Consider the following 20,749-nt stretch of genomic DNA (forward strand, 5'->3'; position numbering starts at 1 on the left):
TCTGTGATCTGGACATCTAGCACTACTTAAGGTGGTCACTGTTTGTGTGTTTGCCTAGCTCGATGCACACCTAAAGCAAATGTCACACCACAGAAAGCTTTATGGCTTTCAGACTTCTTTTTTTTCCCCCCTAGCACTCTTGCTCAGTTTAAAAACCAAAACAACCCCTCCACATCCATCAAATTCATGACTCAAAATTATCCATTTGAAGTGACAGAAGGAGATGGATGTTTTGTCAAAAGCTTTCCTGATTTATTACCACTCTGGTTTACAATGCAAATGTTCCTCTGGGACAAGCAAAGATTACGTGCAGCATCTGTCAAGGAAGACTTTGGCACTCTGTTTTGGTTTGGAAGGGGAGCAACAATAAAACATTTTTAATGGAGAAAAGATGAAAGGCACAGATGAAAACTTAGCATGACATCTGCACAGAGCCCTGCTCTGAATCCCTTCCTCGGTGACAACCTGCTCTGCTTCCTCAGTCCTGTTCCCCTCCACAAGTGGGTCACAGCTCACAGGATGTTAAGGGCTGGAAGGAACCCCAGGAGATCACCGAGTCCAACCCCTCTGCCAGAGCAGGACAATCCTATCTAACACAGATCACACAGGAACACATCCAGACAGGCCTTGAAAGGCTCCAGAGGAGAAGACTCCACAACCTCTGGGCAGCCTGTGCCAGTGCTCTGGGACCCTTACAGTAAAGAAGTTCCCCCTTGTGTTGAGGCAGAACCTCCTGTGCTGCAGCTTACACCCATTGCTCCTTGTCCTATCCCAGGGAGCAGTGAGCAGAGCCTGTCCCACCCCTCCTGGCAGCCCTCAGATACTTACAAACATTTATGAAATCCCCTCTCAGTCTCTTCTTCTCCAGACTAAGCAGCCCCAGGGCCCTCAGCCTCTCCTCATCAGCCATGCCCTCCAGTCCCCTCATCATCCTCACAGCCCTCCGCTGGACCCTCTCCAGCAGCTCCCTGTCCCTCTTCAACTGGGGAGCCCAAAACTGAACAGAGTGCTTAGTGCTGTGGTTTAGTTACTTAGGTGTTAGGTTGGACTCAGTGATCTCGAAGGTGTGTTCCATAAAGGCACACTTTTTATTGCTTGATTAGTTTTTAAATGGACTTTAACAGCAAGCAAGAACTACCTCCCTCTTTAGATTTAAAATGTTTAACCTCCACATGTAGTGTTTGCTTTTTGACTCTTTGGAGTTTATTTCCATGTTCCCTTCAGTCTCAAGCTTAGAAGTTGAGGATGATTATTATTTCAGTCAGAACATTAACGTTTATAAAGAGGAATCACAACATCTGTAACAGCTTTGCTCCCTGGCAAGTAAACGTGATTTGAAGAGCCATTTAAAGAAGCAACTTTGTCTAGCAGCACTTTTTACCTGCTGTTAGTTTTGTCACACTCTGAGCTTCAGAGAGAAACTGCCTGATTGGAAGGCCATTCAAGCCAAAAGGAAAGAGTCTCATAAGCTGCAAAGAAGTATGGATTCAGGCTTCTCTCCATTGTCCTCAGAAGAGTCTGGACAGGAACTGTACAAACATTTCCAAAGGGTACAACAGCTGCCAACACGCCTGTAGCTTTGCCTGGAAGTGTCACTTGTGGTGTGCAGAGCCAGCCTTCAGCCATCCCAGGCAGCAGCTCCCTGTGCTTTAGGGTACATTTACAGGACTAAGAGATTGATGGAGCTGGGGGCAAACAGCACAGCTGTAGTAGGACGAGTTCCCTACGCAGCACACAGCCTGAGTCTTTGTTATCCGCCACTGGGCTTTAGGTCTCCCTAGTGCTCGCTACGCTCTCTGGCCACGAGGTAAAAGTCTCTCTGTGTGCATTTCAGTCAACAGCCTCAGAAACACTGATGGTTAAATTACAGGCCACAAACAGCAGAGAGATGAAAACAGCCTGCAGGTCAGCATTACCTGCTCAGATGGTTCACAGAAGCATCCCGGTGTGGATAGAGCAGTGTTGTAGGACAGTGTGTAAAACTGGGCCACTTTTGCCATCTTGTCTTTTGGGGGTGATTCCCAGAGTGAACCATTCCCAAACTGCATTCCAGTGCTATCTTGGAGAAAGGAGTCCCAAGTAGGGCCAGAGAGGAAGGCAGCAGTTAGAAATTATGGCAGATCAAAGGTCTAGAACTTGGTCTTGTTCCTCAGTCTTCTTTTACTGAGCAGTATTGACAGACTCAGGGTAGCTAGAGATGGACAGTAGCTGGCACCTCCTTTTATCACTGGTGGTCACAGACAGCCAGTCATAGAATCAACCAGGTTGGAAGAGACCTCCAAGCTCAACCAGCCCAACCTGGCACCCAGCCCTAGACAATCAAGCAGACCATGGCACTAACTGCCTCATCCATTGCTCTTTGCAGCCAGAAAATTAAGCCTACAACAATAACTTTTCCTTACTATCTAAAAGGTATTGAATTAAATGGGTTTGTCAATTGAAATGTAGCATTTGCCTACTCAGCCTGTAAATACTGAATATATTTTATTTGTGCTTTCCCACAACAAAATTGCTTAGTTTAATTTGATGCAATCTTTTTTTTTTTTTAAAACTGGCTTTTGAAAGAAATTCAGTAGCAGGGAACTAAGATCATTATCTGTCTGTTACTCAAAGCAATAACCCAAGTCCCACGTGGCTAATAATGAGGCACTCAGCACAATAGACAATCTAGCAAAAATAAAGTTGTAATGGTGTTATTTACTATGCATGTAAGCAACTAGAGAAAAAAAACAACATGTTTCCAAATTCTTGTCATTTCAGAAGTAAGACTTGTGAGTTCAGAACAAAAATCCCAAAGATGAGACTCGACTCTTAGCTGAACTTCCCTGCAGCCTACAACATAACAATGTTTACATCAAATACTAGGCTAGAGAGATCTTCAGATGCTAAAACGTGTCCAGAGAAGGGCAATGAAGCTGGTGAGAGGCCTGGAGCACAGCCCTGTGAGGAGAGGCTGAGGGAGCTGGGGCGGTGCAGCCTGCAACAGAGGAGGCTCAGGGCAGAGCTCATTGCTGTCTGCAGCTACCTGAAATGAGGCTGTAGCCAGGTGGGCTTGGTCTCATCTCCCAGGCAAGCAGCAACAGAACAAGGGGACACAGGCTCAAGCTGTGCCAGGGAAGGTCTAGGCTGGATGTTAGGAGGAAGCTGTTGCCAGAGAGAGTGATTGGCATTGGAATGGGCTGCCCAGAGAGGTGGTGGAGTCACTGCCCCTGGAGGTGTTGAAGCCAAGCCTGGCTGGGGCACTTAGTGCCATGGTCTGGTTGATTGGCTAGGGCTGGGTGCCAGGTTGGGCTGGCTAAGCTTGGAGGTCTCTTTCAAACTGGTTGATCTATGACATTATCATCAGTTGGGTGAATGACAGATTACTCTCAGAATGTTTGAAAGACTCTGCAACTCCAGACCTGAACTGCAATCCTAACGCAGAGCAACATCGCCACTGGTCAAACGCATCCTGGAACTGCCTGTTGGCAGGTTTAAAGTTACACATGGGCTAAGTCACCTTCTGACTCTGCTCAGTAAGAAGGACCAAGTTAGCAAAGAAAAACAGAGATGTCTTTTCACAGGATGACAGAATGTTTGGGGTTGGAAGGTACCTTCAGAGATCACTGAGTTCAACCCTCCTGCCAAAGCAGGATCACCTAGGGCAGGGTGCACAGGGATGCATCCAGGTGGGTTCTGAAGGTCTCCAGAGAAGGAGACTCCACAGCCTCTCTGGGCAGCCTGTGCCAGTGCTCTCCACCCTCACTGGAAAGACGTGTCACCTCATGTTGAGGTGCTCTAGCTTGTACCTCTTGTTCCTTGATCTCTCATGGGGTGACAACAAAAAGAGACTGGCACCTTCATCTTGAGACACACACTCCCCCTCTGCCTCACCCCCCAGATTATTTATAGATGTTGATAAGAGCCACTCTCACCCTTCCCAAGACTGAACAGCCCCAGCTCTCTCAGCCTTCCTCCAGAGGAGCGGTGTTCCAGTCCTGCAGTCCTCCTCATAGCTCTGTGTTGGACTCTTTCCAGCAGGTCCCTGCTTTGAAGTGAGGAGCCCAAAGCTGGACTCAGTATTCCAGGTGCATTCTCACCAGAGCAGAGTAGCGGGGGAGCAGAATCTCCTTTTTGTGTTTATATTAACGTAACATTAATGGCCTGGGGGTCTCAGCCTGCTTTATGCAGCTGTTTAGGCTGCTCATTAACAGCAAGCAGAGCCGACGACTTCTAGCTATGGAACAAGGACACCATAATGTGGGAAGACAAAGAGCTGAAGCATGGACATCTGCTTAAGGTTCAGATAATTCAGAGTGTTGGACAGATGTGTGTCTGCTTCATCTACTCCTTCTTTTGAAGTCTTCAAATAAATTATGGTTACTGCAGGCCAGGTTGGACAGAGAAAAATACATCTCTTTTTGGGAAATATGAAACAGGAATCTACTGTCCCAGTGCTGGAGTTCTGAATGAAACCAAGCAATAAGGATTGTGGAAAACGTAATGTCCAGGAGCAAACCCCCCAGTAGTAGAGAATTTCACTGGAAGACTTTTAAACTGTATATATACATACACACACATACACACACCCCCTATAAATGTTTTTTTGGATCTCATATTTCTCTTTTTCTATAGAAAAAAACCCTACTGTGTTCTAGTCTTGAAATCAGTAGTTTTAATCCACGTTATTCCCAGTGTTCTGGTTTCATTAGGAGTTCCTTTTTCATCTTTCAGTCCTACTTCTGTACAAGGTGTGAACAGGAAAAGAGAAGACTTCTCCCTTTTCTTTTGGTTGCCAGACAAAATGTAGTTCAGAGATTTTGTCAACTAGGAAAGTGCTATAAAGTTTTGGCGACTTAGGAAGGCAAAGGACCCTTTGCCTTCAGCAAGGATTTCACCTTTTTCTTCTGTTGAGGTAAGTATCCCAGACACTCCTGATCTGCCAAAGAGCAAACACATCATCCCTCCTCCAGAACTAGGAAAGCTATTTCTTAGCACCACCTTGAAGCAGCTGCCACAGGCCCTGAGGGACACTGCCTTCCCTCCTGTTATTCAATCTCCTATAGAAGCAACCATCTGTGAGAACACTCCTGGGCACCTCTGCTGCAGCCAGCTGGTTACCATTCTATGCTGCAGCAGGCCGCCTGTGAAAGTAGCTGAACGCCAAAAAACACTCAAGTAAGTGGGAAACTGACTGGTAAGTTGCCAGGGACAGAGAGGTGGATGGAAAACTCCAGCACAAAAGCTGACAGAAGTCCCTGCCTGTGAAAGAGGTAGCGAGGTGGTGAAGAGAGCCCTCTCAGCAACCCAGAAGGGCCCAAAGGGCACCAGCCGATCTCCCATCCCTTCGAGCAACTTCTCTGCTTCGTTACAACCAGTTCAGGAACTTCCTACCATAGCTCTAGGGAATGGAGGCTGCAGCCTTATGCCCTTCTGGGAATTCTGATGAGAAGAGACTCTGCTCTGGCAGGGGGTTGGACTCGATGATCTTTCGAGGTCCCTTCCAGCCCCTGACATTCTGTGATAGAATCAAAGTCAATTTCCAGGAGATTGTGAGGCAGGGTAAAGTCTCCCATGCCTCATGGACATGGTCCTGTGCTGGGACTGTATGCATGGGCAACTTGCACTGTCCTTGAGCAGAGGAGCACATTCAAACACACCAGTGAGGAGTTCAGACACTGATGGATGATAATGGTCCAAATACCTCAAGAATAAGAGTGAGAAGAACTCCACACACACAGAGCAATCACTTTGGTGTTACACAGGAATAAGAAAAGGAACAACGGATGCAAACTGGGACATAGAAGGTTTCACCTCACCATGAGGAGAAAATTCTTCACAGGGAGGGTGACAGAGCCCTGGAGCAGGCTGCCCAGAGAGGTTGTGGAGTTCCCTTCTTTGGAGACTTTCAAAGTCCACTTGGATGCATTCCCGTGTGGACCAGCCTAGGGGATCCTGCTTTGGCAGGGGGCTGGCCTCAATGTTCTCTGAGGGTCCCTTCCAACCTCTAACGTTCTGTGATTAGAGCTGTCCTTTCCAAGTTTTCCTTTGGGCAGGTAGTGTGCACAATGATGAACTATTTGACAGTGGAAGGGTCATGGCACTCATTAGAAGCAAAAAAAGAACACAATCTTGTTGCTACAGTGCATTGTTACCTGTCTTTGTTTCCTGCTTTCTAATCTGGTAATGGAACAAGGCACAACATTTGAGAACGTTAGCTGATCCCATTTCTTAAGCACTCAGGTGAGTGCACATGAACACATTTGGCCCTCACATGACTAAATCACTCAGCTGCTGTAGAGATAAATGGAAGAAACAGCTACTGACAATTCGACTTGTGAAGGAAGCCTCTATTAATTCATTAAGGCTTTTAAACTAAACCCCATTACATGCCTGTCCAATGTTGTAAAGAGAACTGATGTCCTGGGCAGCAGCCTCTCAAAATGCTGCTCCAGGAATAGAAATAGCTACAAAAATGGGACTGTTAAGCAGAGAACAGTTTGCTGGAGGACCATGGTGGAGAACAGTGATCAAGCAGAAAGGTGCACGGTGTCGCCTTTAAGAGTCGTGCACAGCACTCAACTGCTCGGTGTGGATAGAAGCATTCAGTCCAAGAGCCCTGCTGGAGCAGCAGCACCTAGAGCAGCTCACACAGGAACTCATCCAGGTGCCTTTGGAATGCCTCCAGAGGAGGAGATTCCTCAGCCTCCCTGGGCAGCCTGCTCCTATGTTCTGTCACGCTCACAGGGAACAAGTTTGTCCTCATGGCCATGTTTGAAACTCCTGTGCTCCAGCCTGCACTCTGATCTTCTGCCCTGGAATGTCTTTTTCTTGTTCATTGCTTCATTTCTGAACAGTAAAGGGTTGCACGAATGTCCCCCTCCCCTGAAAGGTTTAAAAGCTGAGCAGATGTGGTGCTTGGGGATATGGCTTTGGGGTGGACTTGACAGAATCACAGAATGTCAGGGGCTGGAAGGGACCTCCAAAGCTCAGCCAGGCCAACCCCCCGCCAGAGCAGGATCACCTAGACCAGATCACACAGGAACACATCCAGGCAGCTTCTGCATATCTCCAGAGAAGGAGACTCCACAGCCCCCCTGGGCAGCCTGTGCCAGGGCTCCGTCACCCTCACAGGGAAAAATTCCTCCTGATGTTTAAATGAAACTTCCTCTGCCTCAGCTTGTACCACTGCCCCTTGGCCTGTCACCAGGTATCACAGAGTAGGGTCAATGGCTGGACTAGATGATCTTGAAGGTCTTTTCCAACCTAAATGATTCTACAATGCCATCATTTGAACAAAACCTCTAAATGAAGGAGATACCCAGCATGAACAGGGCTACTGCCAGCTTACAGGCAGAGAGCAGAGTGAGCACTGGGAAAGACTGCATTTGATGCACATGCAGTTATGCTATAGATGGAGCTACATAGAAAGCAAATGCATTTTGCCCCATTAAACTGTACTGTACCAGATAGAGACATCTGTAGTTCAGGGTAGAATATCTGCTCCATAGCACCCAAGATTATAATATGAGACAGCTTGAGCAAAACGTGGAGGGGGGGTGGAATTGAGATCCACATTGAAAAGTAAAGAGGAAGAAGCCCTCTCACACTGCATTAAGTACAGCATAAGAGGAGTCAGAACAAAAACAGGCAAAGAAATGATGTCCCCACTGTCCACTGAGCTCTAGAAATCATTTCTAGTTGCACAGAAAAGCTACCAACTCTGAGCACATTTAAGAACTCTATCCAATATGACTAAACTCAATATAAGACAGCAGAAACCATCTCAGGCATATTTCAGTCACTTGCAGAAGAATGCTTTGCTAAATGTAGTTTCTCTCTCTTTGACAGATGTGCCAATTAGGCAAGTTATTGTTATCCTACTCATGTCACTAAAAACAAACACATTCATAACTCCCTTTATCCCCACTACACTTCCAGAGATCACACAGGTATGAAAGTATGATCTATGCTCGCTTTAACAAACCTCACACTTCATCAACCCAAATGACAACATTAAAGTTGTCTTGCCTTGCAGGGAGGAAAGCTTTTGCTTTTAAGGGGACTGAACCGTTTCAACTGTAAATGAAAGCCTCAGTTCATCCATCCATTACTAAAGGAAATACCCCAACCCCATATTGCAGTTTGACTTTCACCTCACAGGGCAGTTCAGACAGCAGAAAGCCACATTCCTATTTGGAGAGCTTTGCTGCAACAGCACAGCAAGCAGAACACCTAACCCTGCACACAGCAATATCATGACCAGAGGCGTCTTCCATTGTAGAGGTAGATGGCAACTGGCAGTCACCTGCCAGGACTTTCATATGCTCATAATTGCCAAAAGGAACTACTGGGAACTCTGCAATCACAAGTCAAGGCACATTGAGAGGTAAGAGATATACCCTGGCAACTTTGGGAGGTCAGAGAAATCACAAATAGCAAGATCATAGGAACCACAGAATTGGTTTAGGTTGGAAGGGACCTCAAAGTTCCATCAGTTCCAACCCACTGCAGTAGGCAGGGGACAACCTGTTACCAGAACAAGCGGCTCAAGGCCTCATCCAACCTGGCTTGAAACACCTCCAGGGATGGAGCAATCCACAGCCTCCCTGGGGCAACCCTTTCCAAGTAAAGACAAGATTGCTTGGAGTGCACTAATTTTTGAGGAAGCCTATTTTTGGCTCAAAGCAGAAAAACATGAAAAATACAAGTGACATTTAAGGGAACAAACCTCTTCTCCCCGCTCCCTCCCACCAGTGGCAGGATGAAGGGTGAAGATAAGTGGGGGCTTGCATGCAGCTTACCATACCAGTACTGAAAGGGAGGGAATAAAGAAAGAACAACCCCCTAGGCTTACTGGTGATTTGAAGAAAAAGAGAGTTTGTCACCAACAGAACCATAGGTAAAGTTCACTGTGACAGAGACTGATTTTGGCAGTGATGGCAAATGATCTTACCAGTAAAGCTGATGAGCTACTTGGATGCTCTGAAGAGAACGGGTCAGCAGGAGTGTCACTAGAGGGCTTTCAAGACTCCACTCAAATTTGAGCACCTGAACAGAGAAATTAATCAGAATCACTTGTATGCTGCTTTGTTGTGTTTTCTTTGTAACAGTATAAATCAGAGAAGACCTAGTGCTCAGTTTGGGTGAGGCAATCCAACATACAGGGAGTGCCCGAGCAATGCAGCGAGCAGAGGAAGTTCAGGACACAAAAGCTGGCACCATCTGTAGGACAGACATCATTCTGAGCCTGGAGCAGTAACACACATGCAAACATGCAGGCTTTCTTCTCTGAAAATGGTCAATGGCTTGTCTAAATTTTTATCTGATTATTTGGTTTGCAAAGCAAACTTATTTGTGAAAGAGAAGCTGGAGGTGAAAAGTCATTTAAGTGTCCTGCTGTGTGAGGGCTGCAAAGCTGTGCAGGTTCCACTGCTTCATAGCAGCAGATGACACATCTATGTATTTATTTATCTAGCTATGTTTATACCTGTGCATGCATTTACACAGTAAAACGTTTTAAAACACACAACCCATGCTGAGGGTCACTGAGACATTAATAACAAGACCATGTGTCAGAAATGAAAAGGATTAAGTTTTCACAGGCTCCTCTTTAACCACAGTAGAGCACCTACTCATCCACGAGGTGTTTACCTTGGAAGCAGTGGTCCCATGACATGGAAAACACTGATTTCCAGTGGCATGCAATGTGAAGAGGTAAAGAGGTAATTGTACACTCAAATTAGCCTGGGTACTCTATGCTGACAATGACTTTTCCCCACAGAATCATAGAATGGTTTAGTTTGGAAGGGACCTCAAAGCCAGTTCCAATCCCCTGCCATAGGCAGAGACACCTCCCACTAGAACAGGTCGCTCAAGGCCTCTCCAACCTGCCTTGAACACCTCCAGGGAGGTTGTGGAGCACAGAATCACCCAATGTGGTCAAAGATCACACTGGGTGCTTCTGTGCTCCACAGCCTCCCTGGGCAACCTGTGCCAGTGTCTCACCATCCTCACTTTCCTGACTGCCACAAAGTCCTGACTCCACCAGCCCTCATCTTAATGGTCGTAGCAGAATTATCTGTGCTCGGATGCAATCATGTTGTTTTGTTTCACTTGAAAATAGCTTCTTGCAGCATACAGGGAAAGTTCAATCAGCATGCCAAAAGTCATATTGCCCTCGAATAGAAAACAGCCATACACCTCAGTTCTGCTTGTTAATTCAATCATTGAATTACATGGCATCCTGGGCTGGCTCAGGGAGCAGTGTGGCCAGCAGGACAAGGGAGGTTCTTCTGGCCCCTGGAGTCAGCACTGCGCTCAGGCCACCACCTTGAGTGCTGTATCCAGCTCTGGGCTCCTCCATTCGAAGAGAGATGTTGAGGTGCTGGGAGAGGCCATCCAGAGAAGGGCAGCAGGCTGGGGAGGGGCCCGAAGGCACAGCCCTTGTGGAGGAGAGGCTGAGGGAGCTTGGGGTGTGGCAGCCGGCAGAAGAGGAGGCTCAGGGCAGAGCTCATTGCTGTCTGCAACTACCTGAAGGGAGGCTGGTAGCCAGGTGGCTTGGTCTCGTTCTGCCTAGGCAAGCTGCACAGAACAAGGAGGACCACAGTCCTCAAGAAGTGTGCTAAGGAGGTCCTAGTGCTGGATTGTTAGGAGGAAAGTTGTGTCCAGAAAGGGTGAGTTGGCATTGGGAATGGGCTGCCCAGTGAGGTGGTGGAGGATCGCTGGGGCCTGGAGGATGCTGAAGCCGTAGCCTGGCTGGGGGGCACGTAGTGCCATGGCCTGGTTGCTTGGCCAGGGCTGGGGTGCTAGGTTGGACTGGCTGAGCTTGGAGGTCTCTTCCAACCTGGCTGATTCTATGACTCCATGACTGCATCAACTGACTGCCCTCTCTTATGTATTTTGCTAGAAACGTATCAATCAAACCAAAAGAATGAAAAGCACTTAATGAAGTTAGTGATCTGGACAGAAGCCTTCCTTGACTCTCAGTTTTCCCCCTTACCTGAACCAGCTGTGGGAGGGTATTGCCAGCAGTTCATCATGTGACAGATTTCCTAGCTGCTGGCTGCTGTCCTGGCGAACATCTTGATCTGGGAAACTAAGCGAAATAAACAGCCACCATAAGAGCTGCTGACCACTGCAGCCCCTCCTGACTCTCACTGATACAGGAACACAGGGCTTCCTCTCAAAACTGAGAGTGAGGGGAAAAGCCCCAAACAAATCTATTCATTTGCTGTACTATAACAAGATTCACACCCCCCCAGCAGATAACTGGATAAACTCTTCAGTGGTTATACAAGGGGAAAGAAAACACAAGGCTGGTCGAGAAATGGCCCTTGTCCATTTGAGCGCTCATGGTGTTGCAGTGACCTGAAATAGGAACCAGGTCATGGATCTTATCTTGCTGCCCTTAACCAAACCAGGAAATATTTGTGCCCTGGGGACTATCAGTAGGCACTTGAAGATTTCTTTTGTTCTGAAAGAATTTCACCTTGAAATTTTCCTGTGATGGTTCAGCTGTTCCCTGCCCCCCCATGCTTGTGAAAATCACCCAGACTAGACACAGCTGAGCTGGAAATTAGAATGAAGCTTTCTATGCACAGCTTAGCACAGCAGACAAACAGAGAGTTACAATCTCTACAGCTATGGGCAGCAATACACAAGTTAAAAAGTAGTACAGAAACAGAGCAGCCCTGCCAGAAACCAGAGTCCCCAGGAGGGGCTCCCAACCACCCTTCCACCTCCTTTCCACCCCTCTACCTTACCCCAGACTTGCCTTATGTTCAAAGTGAGTTTGGAGGATTGGCCAGAGGAGTTAGGAAGCAGTAGGATTAGTCACACAGATGGCAGGCTAGAGAGAAAGAAGTGCAGCCCAAGGCCAGAGAGCAAACTCTGTGTTATCTATGTTTATGTCCTTGCTTTTAACCCATCTCAGCAAGCCTGTGAGGTGCAGCAGCCACCACCACTGGTTTCCTTTTCACAGCCTAACATCTAATTCCTCTCACCAAAAGTATCCCAGCTAGGCTCAAACTGCACATTTCCCCACAAAAATGGTTTGGTTTCAGATAAGTTTAAGTCCATGTCAGGTCTCCTGGTGTGCATCTTAATGCTTCAAAGTATTTATTAAATAGAAGGAATTTTGAAATGGAATTTTCTAAAGGAAAATTCAGCAAAGAAATCAATACATTCCCCCCAGGATCACCCCGAGGAAAGTTTTGAAATCAGGGAGACAGCCATTTCTGATGGGGAAAATATTTCAGTGTTTGGCAGAAAGCTGCATATAATCTCAGTGGATTCTAGTTAAACCAGTATAGCTACAGCCCAGCACAGATTTTGTGAGGGATCTCTAACTGAACATGAGTGTAATGGTCTGATTTAGCTTCCCAGAGCCCAGAGTGACCTAACAGAACAACACACTAATAGGATGCACACAGAAGCAGAAGCTTTTCTGGGACCAAGTGGGGCAGGGCTGTATTCTCCAGGACCAAGAGGTATGTCATCAACAAGCAACTGAGGTGGAGCCCATCAGAGCCTTTCCACACCTCAGTCTGCTTTGGGCTGTTTGTTCCCGCCCCCCCCCCCCCCCCCTTTTGTTTTTTGCTTGTAGCTTGCGGTATTTTCCAGAGACTAAAATTTTTTGTTGCTCTTTGGCAAATATAAATTGGAGTCTCCATCTCGAGAGACTTTCAAAGCCTGGCCTGGATGTGTTCCTACATGAGCCACTGCAGTGATCCTGCTCTGGCAGGGTGGTTGGACTGCAGGATCTTCAGAGGGCCCCTTCCATCTGCTGCCATTCAGCGATTTGGTGAAATCAGAATCAGTCTGTAGGCAGAATGCATCACATGGGTCACCATGATGCCTTCTGTATCAGCTCAACACACCACCAGATTCCTCTCCTCCAGCTTCATATCTAGCACTGGAAAAGTAAATTGTCTCTGGAAGATGGGAGACAAGACAACCACACTGGCAGCAACAACTGCTCCTAACTAGCAGCTGAGAAAGGGAAGCAGCTGTAAAGATAGGTGCTCAGAAGTGCAGTGCACTTGCAGGTCTGAATTTGAGACTCTGAGTTCACAGGGTGAAGTAAAACACCAGGCATATTTGACCATCAAATGAACCACAGGCTGTGGCTATTTCAAAACAAATGGCTAGCAGCCAGACTTAGGTGGAAGGCCTGACTTGCTCTGCTGCCAGCAGCTGCCACTGGTAGCCCTGTCAAACCCTCTCTTACTGATGCAGCTCAGGCCTGGTTGCATTGTTTTGTTTTCTCTGATAGGGTATATATTTGGTAATGCTTTTAATACAGCTGATAATTGTTTGTATAGTGCTGCCAGGCCTTTGATAGGGAAAGTACACGTTATTAAAAAGCTATTATGCTAGCCCCAAGTTAGGCCTTTTTGCAATCATTAGTTTTGTCAGTGCAGCCTGATAAAAACATGAATCATAGAATCAAGCAGGTTGGAAGAGACCTCCAAGCTCAGCCAGTCCAACCTAGCATCCCAGCCCTAGACAATCAACCAGATCATGGCACTAAGTGCCCCAGCCAGGCTTGGCTTCAACACCTCCAGCCACAGTGACTCCAGCACCTCCCTGGGCAGCCCATTCCAATGCCAATCACCTCTCTGACAACAGCTTCCTCCTAACATCCAGCCTAGACCTGCCCTGCCACAACTTCACACTGTATCCCTTTGTTTTGCTGCTGCTTGCCTGGCAGAAGAGACCAACCCCCATCTGGCTACAGCCTCCCTTCAGGTAGCTGCAGGACAGCAATGAGGTCTGCCCTGAGCCTTCTCTTCTGCAGGCTGCACACCCCCAGCTCCCTCAGCCTCTCCTCACAGGGCTGTGCTCCAGGCCCCTCCCCAGCTTTGTTGCCCTTCTCTGGACACTTTCCAGCCTCTCACATCTCCTTGAGTTGAGGAGCCCAGGAACTGGACGAAGTTGTGACTTGAATAATCACATGGCTATTTAGAACAAAACCCATTTAAAGGAGGATTGCATACTAAAACCCCAGACAATTCCTTTCATATGAGCCTATTGTTGAATTATGCAGTTGCTGCAAAGGCTCGTGTGCAAGCATGTGCAGATAATATGGCAATTAGCTTTTCCTTTCCTTTCTTGCCTAGTTCAACAGGTTACTGAACAGTGAAATATACTCTATGCAGGCACCGAGTCAAGCAGAAAAATGTTATCACTTAGTTACTGCTTGTCCTTACTAGCAGCCAACATGGGATGTAGGCAACGCTGGGAGCAGAGAAGCTCTTATTTCTTCCCAGCTAAAGAAGAACAATAAAATTGTTGTAAGCACAGCATTTCAGGAAATCCAGCAGCTAGCACTTGATTTGTTCAGCACTAATTGGCTGGAATCACAACTGGGGTCACAGCTGTCTCCAGAAGATGCAGTCAAAGTAAGGATGAGCTCAACTGCAACAGGCATTGCGGTGAAACAGCTACAGGTTAGTTCGCTTCAGGAAACACAGCTCTTGTCAGGCCAAGGTCTTTGACCATAGTTTGGTCATTAGGTTACTAAACTGCTTCCTTCACCCTGAAAACAGAATCATAGAATCAACCAGGTTGATCATCCAAGCTCAGCCAGACCAACCTAGCACCCAGCCCCGGCCAATCAACCAGACCATGGCACTAGTGCCCCAGTCAGGCTTGGCTTCAACACCTCCAGGGATGGTGACAACACCACCTCCCTGGGCAGCCCATTCCAGTGGCAATCACTCTGTGAAGTACAAATCAGCTGGCAGTCAGCTTGAGGCTGAGTTGAGGTTTTCTGACAGAACAGGCAGTTAACAGTCTTTTAACTACCTGCCCAACTTGTTAAGCTCCCCATGTAATACCCACAGCTCTCTTAAATGTCACTGTGGGTCAGGGCCAGAGGTACAAGAGAAGACTATTTAACAGGTTTTGGTTTAGCTGTTACATTTATAGGAAAACATCAAGCATTCTCAGAGACTCTACACAACAGCAAACACTTATGAACTCAACTGCCACTACACACCATTTCACACTGGCCCACACCTCCCTTACAGCAGTTTCAGTTGAGAAAAGCCAAGAACAGGGTAAGGTCTGCGAGGAGGTCATGAGTAAAGTGTCCTACCCTTCACATGCCTGAAAACTATCTCATCTTCTAGTCTGAGAATTCATCAGCCTAGAGGGGTTTTTTTTCCCAGTGAAGAGTTCTTGCAAAACTTTTGAGTGATGCATAGAATTCATAGACTCAACTAGGCTGGAAGAGACTTCCAATCAAAACTGATTTTAGTAATCCATAAATTAGTCCTGAACCGAAGGACACAATTAATTGATTTTCTGGTTCTGTGACTCAAGAAAGAGAAATCAGTTTAAGGCATCAGAAGGCAGCCTCATAGTTTGGATATGAGATGACAGCTGTTTTTCCAGAGCTTGCCACGATGAATGCATAACGATGTATGCACACTGAAAACCCTGGGAGCAGAGAAGGTTGGACAACTGCAGCACAACAAACTCCATGCTGCAGTCTTTAAGGGCATTCCCCTAAGAAAGAGCAGCTCCTCTGTACCAGAGCACTTTTACAAAGGATTTGCACAACAGATTGCCACGTTCCTGCCCTGTTGGCCTCTGATAATGGCTTCGGAAAGGCAGGAGGTTCAGGCACTCCCTTTCCCTGAACACTTGATGGTTGCCACAAAAATCACTGAGAATTTAGCTAGAACAAAGAGCAGCTTAAACCAAAAAAACTTTTAACAATGCTTCTATGACTGTTTTTTTCCATGTCTTTAAAATGGTAATTTTCATCCAGGTTTAGTTCATAGAATTATAGAATCAAGCAGGTTGAAGAGACCTCCAAGCTCAGCCACTCCAACCTAGCACCCAGCCCTGGCCACTCAACCAGACATAGCACTGAGTGCCTCACCCAGGCTTTGCTTCAACACCTCCAGGACAGCAACTCCACCACCTCCCTGGGCAGCCCATTCCAATGCCACTCCTGGCAAGAACTTCCTCCTAACATCCAGCCTAGACCTGCCCTGGCACAACTTGAGACTGTGTGCTCTTGCTCTATCGCTGGTTGTCCTGGTAGAAGAGCCCGACCCCACCTGGCTAAAGCCTCCCATCAGGTAGCTGTAGACAGCAAGTGAGGTCAACCAGATCAATCAATCAATCAGACCATGGCACTAAGTGTCCCATCCAGGCTTGGCTTCAACACCTCCAGGATGGTGACTCCACCACCTCCCTGGGCAGCCCATTCCAAGGGCAAATCAGTTACTTCTAGTTGTGTTTTTTCCCCTCAGCAAACAACCTGTTGGTCAACACCTAATTAGGTGACTAGAACTACAGTGTTACTAATTTCTCTGCCTGACTGCACTGTAACATATTGCAGCTTTCCTCTTTTGGACAACTGCATTTGTTCTGCTTCAGGCAATGAGTACTCCACCAGAGAAGAGTGGACTTCTAAATTTGTTCCAGGTTCTCACACTCAGAGACACAACTGAAAAGTAAACAATGACAGCTGTGCAGTCTAGTCCCTAGCAACAGGTCACACTATGCCAGACTGCCTCTTCAGAGCTCATCTTGCAATCTGGGTTCCCCTTGGATTACGAAATGGATTCCCTTTGATATTTAATCTCAACCATCCTTTATGCAGTTTTCTTCTTCCCTCCCTGCATGATGCCAACGACTGTCAGCAACCCACTTCATAACCTCTGTCTAAGCAGCTGTAGGTTGTTAGTTCTCCCTTGACACTTGGAAGGCAGCCTGTGTAAAAGTTGAATTTTGAGCTGGATGAGTGTAGATTACCATTTGATTTAGAAGAAAGAAAGACTTCCATTCTGTGATTCCTCTCATGTAGAGACAGAGCTATTGTGCTAAGCAGTACCTTTCAGCTAAATCAGATTCAAACACAAAACTAAGTGCCGCTAAGGCACCCTGGGCACTTGTGAAAGTCCTGGAGATTTTAGCATCTGCCAGTAGTGACTTGACTGTAAATGAAAAATAAATGTGCATTTCATTTTTAACAAGTTTATTATCCTAGGCTATTGCAGAGCCTCAAATAACCCTTTGTCTGGAAGATATTTTTCAGGCAAATGAACAGCACAGTTCACTAAACTTCCTAACCTGTGATGGTCTCAGCAGACAGCAACATGGTCCTTCACAAACCATCTGCTAAGGCAGAGGCTTGTGCCACACCAGGATATTTAAACAACTCCCTCACATTTTAAGTTCTGTTGCATTGTTAAGAAGGAACAAATCTCATGAAATGCATTGTTCTTAAGTCTGGTAGACATAAGAAAGACTTAAACAGCAAACCAAATGAATGAAGATACCAATTCAAGACAAAAAACACCCTCTAAGTCATAAAGGATATCATGCTTGAAAGGGTACAACTGAGCAGGGAGGAGAAAGTATCATAGAATCAAGCAAGCTGGAAGAGACCTCCAAGCTCAGCCAGCCCAACCTAGCACCCAGCCCCTGGCCAAGCAACCAGACCATGACACTAAATGCCCCAGCCAGGCTTGGGCTTACAACACCTCCAGGCACGGCAACTCCACCACCTCCCTGGGCAGCCCATTCCAGTGCCAAATCACTCTCTATGACAACAACTCCTCCTAACATCCAGCCTAGATCTTCCCCTGACACAGCTTGAGACTGTGTTCCCTTCTTCTGTTGCTGGTGCCTGGCAGTAGAGGCCCAACTCCACCTGGCTACAGCCTCCTTCAGGTTTCATCGTCTCTCTTGAATTGAGGAGCCCAGAACTGGACACAGCACTCAAAGTGTGGCCTGAGCAGTGCTGAGTCATAGGGGGCTGAAGAACCTCCCTTGTCCTGCTGCCCACACTGCTTCCTGAGCCAGCCCAGGAGTGCCACTGGGCTCTGCTGCCCACCCTGGGAACATGTCATGGAGGGATCAGAGCCCTTTTGCCTTATGCAGAATTTTCATTTGTACACAAAATTGTGGCTCAGAGGCCTTCCATCGAAAAAGTCAAAACAATATTTCCTATCTGCTTGCACTTACCGCAGCTGCTGTGCCAGCAGGACCGCACAGGCCTTGAGAGAATCTCTCTCTTAGAGAAGCAAAGACATAAACATGGCTATGTTTTTGGAAAAAGGGTTCGAATTCTCAGACATGGTGACCACTCCGACAAACATCCTGCTGGGGGGCTTGACCCTGGGTGGTTCCATAAGTTGTTGTTGGTGAGAATTAGCCAATTGTATAGGTTGATTACAACTTTGTACCAATCTGTAAAGTTAACGTGAGTCTGGACTGAGTTGGTTGAACACACCTCTTCTGAGATACTATAAAAAATGTACCCACTTGCACCTCTTGCTCCTTACCTTAACTTAACTGGCCCCCTCGCTCTCTACCCGCACCTCTTTTGCTCGATGCCCTGATCGCTGATCACACACGCACACACCCGCGGCATTCACATCGCAAACAACCAGCTCAAGACTGCACCGTTCCAGGGCGGGGCCCGATCCTTACGAGCCCCGGGAGTCAGGCATTCAGCTCGACCGGACCCGCGGTAGTCCTCGTACAAAAAACGCGCCAGTAAATCCATAAAGACTTTGAAACTAGTCTCTTGAACTGCTTTGGGACAGTGAGTAATTGATAAACTTACATTTGAAACTGAATAACCTTCTCAGACGTCAATGAACTCTCTCATATCATAGACTCTCTTCATTTTAGTCATTCTGTATATTTAATCTCACACTACGAACCAAGAATCTACGGCGGGATAATTACAAATAAGTTTGGGGGGAAAGGGGATTTCTAGTGCTGATAATATTAAATCATTTATACCTTTTTATAAACATCGGCCTCGCATATCATTACTTCAAACCTTCCCCCCCCCCCCCCCACACAAACTTTCCTGTCTGTGACAGCACACTGCTGCCTCATCTCAGCTACTATCTACCAGTAGCCCCAGGTCCCTTTCTGCCTGGCTGCCTTCCAGCCACTCTGTCAATTGCAGACTGTTACTTTATCCTCCTCTCTTTCTTTGCACAAAGCACCTGTTTGCTCTCCACACTGATGTACAAGTACAGCCTTTACAACAAGACACGAAGAGGCAAGATATTCTCTAGCTGTATCTGGTCTCTAGACACTCTGTCAGGCTTTCCATTGTGCACTCCAAGGGAACAGTTTGAATCCTGCTCTCACTGAAACAATGACAATCTGATTCAAGAATTCTAAAGGTATTTGGCTCTGAAAGGTGTAAGAAAATCTAGCTTTGAGCTACTGTGCTGTGACTTTTCATTACAGAGTTTTGCATGTCTTGGTATATATCATCACTTCTGAAATTCAGCAGCTACCTTGCTGTGTAATTGAAAATCAACAGCACCATGAGAGTCTAAGGCCCAGTGATGCTACAACTCAGAAGGGCATCCTCGCTGGTCAAGGAGAGGTAGGAAGGTCATATCTTCCCTTTCTTTGCCTGCCCCACACAGAAAAATAGGGAGTAGGAAACCTCCCTGACACCTTAATGACATTTAAAAGCCCTCTCATTTGGCAGGAGGTTTTAAAGGAATCTCCTTTTCCTGTGTACTTGCCCTACCAGAGTTAGTATTCACCCAGGAAGGAGAAACTGTCCAGCCAGATAGGGAGGCTGTGTCTTCACCTCCCCAGCCTACATCAGGTGGCTCTCTCTTCGGAATGCTTGCAGCCATGCACAATGCCGATAAATTCCCTAACTCCTCCTGCTCCCTCAGTCTAGTTCCCTTCCTGCTTTCTAGCCGTAATCCCTCACAGGGCTGCAAGTGCACTCTGCACGTGCCAGAAAAGCAAAGCTGCAAGAGAACATTCTGCTGGCTGGGTTAATTTGAGATATTTGGGCTTGCATTTTCAACAACTTGAGTAACAAAGATAAACCTGAGAGTGACATTTCAAGTAGAGCTGTTCTAGATGCAGACAAAACACTGGTGTGGTCAGCAACACCTCCAGAGAGATGGCACTTCTAACACTGACTTTGGTTTCTTTCTGGCATCAGGAGGATTCTCTGACTAAACAAGTGTGCTGATATCATTAACCTGCCTGCTGTGCCCACAGTGTCAATCCAGAGACAGAAATTCTCCCTGCACTAGAGCTTGGCTTTTCACTAAGCCAGGGGTAAAATGCACCAGGGTCACCAATAAGCAGTGCTGAGTAGGAGGGACCAGCGCTATACCTTCTGCCCTCAGGAAAGGGAGTTATTTTTAGGCAACGGCTTATAACCATCCTTCCCTGCAATTAGAGCTACGAGTGTAAAAGCTTATTCTACACTTCCCCCTGCCACCCTCTCCAACCCTGCCTTTATTGCCTAAAGAATGCTTTGCCTTTGCTTTGCCTTTTTCTTTTAAGCCGTTGAAGTGTCAGCTTCTGAGGTCTGCAGAGGCAATGTTGCAAGTACAGGATGCAAGAATGCTGCCGAATTCATCTGTGAAATGTACCACGATTGTTTTTCCAATTTATGAAGGTTCTTCCTTCCACTGCATAAATGAGTATGTTATAATTTGGCTGCCTCGAGTTGCTGCCTGCAAAGTGGAAAAGCATAAGCAAGAGACGTGCCTGCAGAGCAGGAACACCTATTAAACTGCACATTTAACTGCTGTGGTGAACAAAGCCATTTACAAGTGTCAGGAAGTTGCAAAGAGAGTTCCAACTCACATGTGTGGCACTGAGACATGACCTGATGTGCCCTGGTAACTCTCCCTAAGCCCTGTGATGCTGTTTTCTGACTCAGGCAATGAGCAAGTATCTCAGCTATTTTCATTTCTGGTGCCATGGGTTCAGCTGAATCTGCTGTGTGAACATTCAG

At 46.9% G+C, this 20,749-nt stretch overlaps 1 protein-coding gene across 1 annotated transcript in view; it reads right to left on the reverse strand.

The window, feature by feature from the left end:
• The window catches only part of PIK3C2G (phosphatidylinositol-4-phosphate 3-kinase catalytic subunit type 2 gamma), a 209,831-nt gene that overhangs the window by 83,910 nt on the left and 105,172 nt on the right, over positions 1 to 20,749 (reverse strand). Inside the window, 3 exon segments of the mRNA XM_064155587.1 lie at positions 8,936 to 9,030; positions 10,982 to 11,005; positions 11,008 to 11,077. Of these exon segments, the coding sequence (XP_064011657.1) occupies positions 8,936 to 9,030; positions 10,982 to 11,005; positions 11,008 to 11,077 (189 nt within the window).

Source organism: Pogoniulus pusillus, chromosome 15, assembly GCF_015220805.1.
Source record: "Pogoniulus pusillus isolate bPogPus1 chromosome 15, bPogPus1.pri, whole genome shotgun sequence".
NCBI lineage: Eukaryota > Metazoa > Chordata > Aves > Piciformes > Lybiidae > Pogoniulus > Pogoniulus pusillus.